The 5,976-nt window shown below is 42.1% G+C and overlaps 1 protein-coding gene across 1 annotated transcript; it reads left to right on the top strand.

Moving 5' to 3' along the window:
* The first annotated feature begins 2,025 nt into the window (after positions 1-2,025).
* On the top strand, positions 2,026-5,438 carry LOC147973755 (uncharacterized). Its single transcript, XM_087525086.1, has 3 exons — positions 2,026-3,316; positions 3,897-3,962; positions 4,327-5,438. The coding sequence occupies exons 1-2, from the start codon at positions 2,140-2,142 to the stop codon at positions 3,944-3,946; spliced, it is 1,227 nt and encodes a 408-aa protein (XP_087381212.1). The 5' UTR covers positions 2,026-2,139; the 3' UTR covers positions 3,947-3,962; positions 4,327-5,438.
* Positions 5,439-5,976: the final 538 nt, after the last annotated feature.

The raw sequence follows: 5,976 nt of genomic DNA, 5'->3' as shown, positions 1-5,976 counted from the left end.
GTCCACCTCTGCATGTTTGGCTGATTGGGTCAGTATATATGCCCCTTTTAAGAACATGGCAGATATATCTTTTGTAGCATGGCAATTTTAACTTTTTATTTGCCATGGCAAATTCACTTTTTATTGCCAAGACGATGGCAATTTTTAGCAAATAACCATTCACATTTAGATTACGAACCACGGCAAATATCATTATTTAACCATGACAATTTTATTTTTTCGTTGCTCATGTTAAATTTTAGTAATTTACCATGGCAAATTTAGTTCATAGATGCTGGCAAGTAGTTTCTCATTAACCATGGCAACTATATTTTTCATTGGTTCATGGTAAGTTTAGTAATTAACCATGGAAAATTTAGTTTATATATCATGGCAAATTTTTTGTTCCATTTTTTTTGTGTGTGCGTAGATCATCGCAAATTCCTGCGACCACGGCAACTTATATTTGGACAAATTTCAGTTTTTCATACAAACCATGGCAATTTTTTCCGTAGCATGACAACTTATTTTTTTTATGAGAAGTGTGCCTCATACCTCGTTGCAAATTTTGAAACTTCTTTTTTGGATATTCATACAATAATTGTATGATTTTTTTATCTTCATAACATGTTTCTTCTATGAACATGGCAACTTTTACTTTGTACTTACTACAGAAATTTCATTTCTATTGACATGGCAAATTTACTTTTATTGCCAAGACGATGGCAATTATTTAGCAAACAACCGTCACAAATTTAGTTAATGAATCATGGCAAATTTAATTAACGAATCATGGCAAATTTAGTTAACGAACCATGGCAAGTTTATTTCATTGATCAGGGTAAATTTTATTATTTGACCATGGCAAATTCAATTCATAGATCATTATACACGAAGTTTTAGTTTCTCATTCATTACCCATGGAAAATTTATTTTATTGATCATGGCAATTTTTAGTTTGATGTATCTCCATGGAAAATTTTATTTTTTTTAATTCCCAAGGAGATGGCAATTTTTAGTAAATGACCATGGCAAATTAAGTTTACGATTCATGGCAAATTTCATTAGTTACCAATGGCAAAAAAAACATTGATCATTGGAAATCTAGTGTTTTGCCATGTCAATTTTGAACTTATAAATCATGGCAAATTTTATGTCCATGTCTCATGGCAGTGTCAAAATGGTGCACTCATGATAATATTCATATTTTTTAAACATGTTAATGCATGGGGTAATGTGCATCACGGTAAATTTAAATCAACGGCAAATTTACACCATTTTTTGGCCATCATTTGGCAAACTTATAGATTTGGATTTTCCATCAATGCTTTTTTTTTTCTGACCATTGAAAATTTTCTTTCTTTTTGCTTCTTGTCAAAATTACCTTTTTATGCGACCATGGCAAATTTAGTTTTATGGTCACGGCAATCTTTTTCTATGCAACATGGCATTTTTTGTTGTGCTGGCCATGGCTGTTTCTTTACGCCCACGGCAATTTATATTTGAACAAATTTCAATTTTTCATACAACCATGGCAATTTATTTCCTGTAGCACGGCAACTTTTTTTTGTACGTCATGAAATTTTTGCTAGTTGCCATCTATCATGGCATTTTTCTTTTTCTATAGGTACTGTGGTAGCCTCAACAATTATAGCAATTGATGTCTAGATTTTTGTGGCATTTTTATTGTACAGTTTTTTTGTCAGTTTTCCAGTTGGGTTGTCCTTGTGTTTTTTTTTTACTTTTTAAAATATTTTTTGCAAAGGGAATCGTTTGGGCCAGTAGGCCTAGCAAAAGGCCTAGCTGACGTGGGATTCGATGGATGGTTCGGGCTGGGGAAGATCGCAACGAACGAAAACGTTCGATGGTACTTCCCTGCTGCACGAACGATTCGTTCGGATCGCTCACCACCCATCCCGAACGTTCGGGAGATATTGACGTCCTTAATTTTTCGCCGGCAGTCCCACGGCGGAAAAAATGCCTCTAGGGGCTCAACCGCTGCAGATGATCTGACGGCCGCTATATCGGGCGGCTGGGGCGCGATGGGCCGGTGCGCCGGCGCCCATCAGTCCCCATTTTAGTTGAGTCCCCCTACCCTTTCACTCGAGTCTCCACTCGACGCCGACTGCGGCCACACTCCCGAACCCTAGCCTTGCCGGAATGAGCAGCCCCTCCGCCGCCGCATCGTCGCCGGCCCCCGTGCTGGACGGCGGCGTCATCCTCGAGGAGATCCTCCTCCGCCTCCCTCCGCAGCCCTCCTCCCTTCCGCGCGCATCCCTCGTGTGCACGCGCTGGCGCCGCATCCTCTCCAGCCCCGGCTTCCTCCGCCGCTTCCGCGAGCACCACGGCCGGAACAACCCACCGCCGCTACTCGGCTTCTTCGACGAGAAATTCCGCAGAGACAAGCGGCCCATCTTCAAGCCCACGACGATGGGCCGGTGGGACCGCATCCCACCCGCGCGCTTCTCGGCGCCATGGATTCGCGGCGAGGGCTGGGCGTTTCTCGGCTGCCGACATGGCCTGGCCCTCCTCATCTGCCAGAAGCGCCGCGAGGCCGTCGTGTGGGACCCCCTCACCGGCCACCAGCGCCGCCTTGCGTTTCCACCAGGGTTCTGCAGGAAAAAGGGGAGGTTCGTCCAGAACGCGGCGGTGATGTGCACCGCCGCCGTCGAAGACGGGCATGTGCACGGTGACTGCCGCTTCACCCCATTTAGATTGGCCTTGGTAGGCAGTGATTCTGACGGCACACACATGTTTGCTTGCCTCTATGAGTCGGAGTCCGGTGTGTGGGGGGATGTTGTCTCACTAGAGACCACACGTTCGACATATGTATGTGTTGCAAAACCCAGCGTCCTGGTTAGAAATTCATTTTGCTGGCTGGTTTCTGGAGGTGGCATCCTCGAGTGTGATTTTGAAAGCCAGAGCCTTGTGGTGATCCAGAAGCCAGCAGACGTTAATGTAGCAGACTACCACTGGTCCTTTCTCGTTGTACGGACACAGCACAGCGGTCTGGGCCTTGCTGTTTTTTCCGACCCAGATTATCAGGGCGGTATCATCCAATTATGGGAGAGAAAATCTAACCGTGATGGTGTTGTTGGATGGGAACTGCAGAAAACCATTCAGCTAGATGGGCTCTTTTCATTTGGACTGACCGGGGAGCCAAATGCGTTTATGATGCAGGGGTATGATGAGGACAGCAATGCGATTTTGCTATCAACGTTTTACGGTGAATACATGCTCCAGCTTGATCCCACGCAGTTTATAAATCTTATTGAACACCAAAGCGATTGCATTTTTACCAGGACCTATTATCCGTACAGAAATTTCTATGGTACAGGTAATCCCTTGTCGCTGTCTGCTCTTGGTGTATTTAGCATGTTCTTTCTAATTATTGGCAACTGGCGAGTGGGCAGGAACTGTTCTAAAACTATATTGGCAAACCATTTTATATGTAATGTGTTATTTGATTTCACAGGTGGAGTGCTATGTATCTTGATTGATCTTGATATTAATCATATATTCATAATAGTTATTGGCATCTTTAATATCATACATGGGAAAACATTGCTTGTTCATTGAACCTGAATAGTGGTTAGTATTGTCATCAGTCACTTAAGTTTCGCAAATAAAAATAACGAGCTTATTTTAGTTTCTTTACCCATTTGGCGTTGCTGGAACGAATCCTCTTCAGAATAGTAATTATATCTGAATACATTTCCTCTGAACAGCTAAACAGTCCTAACATGTATAATTCATTACTAGGTAAATGATGATTGTCTCTCTACCTTGCGCACCTAGCAGTAGATATGGTTTCATTTCCCCATTCCTACCTTTGTCATAAAGGGTAGTTTTGCCTTCTCATCGGTTTACCTCTTCCATGAATTTTCTTCGGTTTATTGGGTTTCTTTTGCTTGTAGGCAGCGGAGTTGGTGGTCGAGATGGTGGAGCTGAAATGTCAATGCATTAAATGATTGTCCCATTAGGTATGCTAATGTGCTAGTATGTTTGTTGAACAAGTGATGTGGTTTTATTGTTTTTCTACATCAACAACATAAATAAATATAGACAATCCAAATGCTTTATATAGTATTAGAGCTGAACTGGTTGTAATCATTAGCAGAGATCAGTTCACGATGATGCTTCTGATTTTATTTTATTTTGGACAAGTGAATGATGCTTCTGATTTTATTTTATTTTGGTATCCGATCTGTATGGCGTAGATGAATGTGTGTCTAAAATCCCAAATGGCTATGCAATATGATTCCAAGCTCAATGATATTCATTTGTTTCTTGCAGTGAAGCGTTTGTCATATTTTCCTTGCAACTAACAGGTCATCCTTATTCCAGGCTTGTGCTTTGGAGATTTCAGATGCCATGCAAGCTGATTTATGGAGGCATCTTATTGTTTATTTTTTTGACTTGGTGGCATGCCACATGTTCGAATTAGTGACATCTCGATGATGGTTATTACAGACCTGGCAGTTTCATTGTATCTAAGCTGCATTAGCACCGTACTGGTCTATTGTTTGCTTCGTAGTGTCGACAACGTAGACTGAAATATGCTTAGATGCCCACGGGTTAGTTATTTAACTAGTAGGAACTCGAGGACTACATGTTAGATGGCTTCAATTGTTATGTCATGTCCTAGCAAGTGTGTACTGTTTCAGTTGAGTAATGAGTGGGACTGCCTATCTCTTTCAGATTTGAACTCTTTTTATTACTTGTTTGTTAGTTTTGGCTTTGAAAATGATTAGAATTGATGCTGCTGTAACCGCAAGTGTGATGCAGCATGAATACTAGAGAATATATTATATATCCATAGTTATGCTATTAAGGAACTGATAAGGAGTTCTCTTAAGAAAGAAATTTTGATGAAAAGTTTACGGTGTACATAGTACATACTAAATTTCCTATCTGAAGAGTTTCTCCAGCTATGTACTAATCATCATACTAGTGACTGCTTCTATTTTGTAGATGTCAGCTAATATAAGTGCTGACCAACATAGTTCCATTTTATTAAATTTCATACAACCTATGAACATTTTTTGGTTATAATTAGAGCCAGTTATTGTGATTTGTGGATGTAAAAATGTCCGTCCCCCCATTAACTTAGTTTCAATTCTTGGGCACATGCTTGGAAGATGTGAAGGTCTCAAGTAATGATTTGGATGTAACACAACACCCATGTAATGTGAGCAATGGCTGAGAGCTGTGAACCAACCGCCGCGCAGGTGGAGGGATGAATTGTGGGGCTGGCTTGGTTGTAAAAATATACTGATTCACCAGCAGAAATGGGTATTGGCTCAGACGGCGATGATTTATCAGCAGGTGTGTCCTACAGAAATAGTTACTTTAACTTGCAGGCAGCATCCATACATTTGCCTTCTTGTACATGGTTTGCCCTACTGAAACACTAGTTACTTTCAGCCCCTTGCTTTTTGCTTAATCACTATTTTTTATGTGGATCAGAGAAATGTTTCTCTTCTTTGTCTTGAAAAGAACCGCCATCATCCGTGCCTTGATGCGTATATCTTTTTCTTGTTTGCAAAACTGTGTGCATCGATTCCTCGTTCCTGTGACTGATAAGCAGAGTAATGCACTTGTTCAACCTTCGCCATTCATGAATGCATTTCAATCGGGGTTGGAATGTTGCCGTAGAGGTACAGAGCAGGGCATGTGGTGAATAGCACCGGAAGTTTCTGAGTTCTCTCTTGCCTTTGCTTATGAAGTACTTCCTCCATCCCATAATATAAGACTGTTTTTTGACACTGTCTGCGTCTGCATGCCGTATCTGAACCCTGCGACGTACTACTACGTGGCTGGGTCGTCACCAGCTACTAGCAGACTGCTGCGGATGGGCAGGCTTCCACCTTACAACACACGTGCTCCTTTGACTTAGCCAGCCGCCCCTCCAAAAAGCTAGGGTACTCTGTCTCCCACCGGCGCCGGCGCCGGTCCGTCCCGTCTTCGGTGGCCTTAGGGCCATGGAGGCGGAGT

Source organism: Triticum urartu, chromosome 5A, assembly GCF_056163025.1.
Source record: "Triticum urartu cultivar PI428250 chromosome 5A, HENAU_Tu73, whole genome shotgun sequence".
Taxonomy (NCBI): Eukaryota; Viridiplantae; Streptophyta; class Magnoliopsida; order Poales; family Poaceae; genus Triticum; species Triticum urartu.
Note: the sequence above shows the minus strand (reverse complement) of the source record. Positions and strands in the feature narration are given on the sequence as shown.

Coding starts and splice junctions, on each gene's coding strand:
- LOC147973755 (XM_087525086.1), top strand. CDS start 2,140: ATGAGCAGCCCCTCCGCCGCCGCATCGTCGCCGGCCCCCGTGCTGGAC. Junction 3,317..3,896: donor CAGAAATTTCTATGGTACAG/GTAATCCCTTGT, acceptor TTTTGCTTGTAG/GCAGCGGAGTTGGTGGTCGA.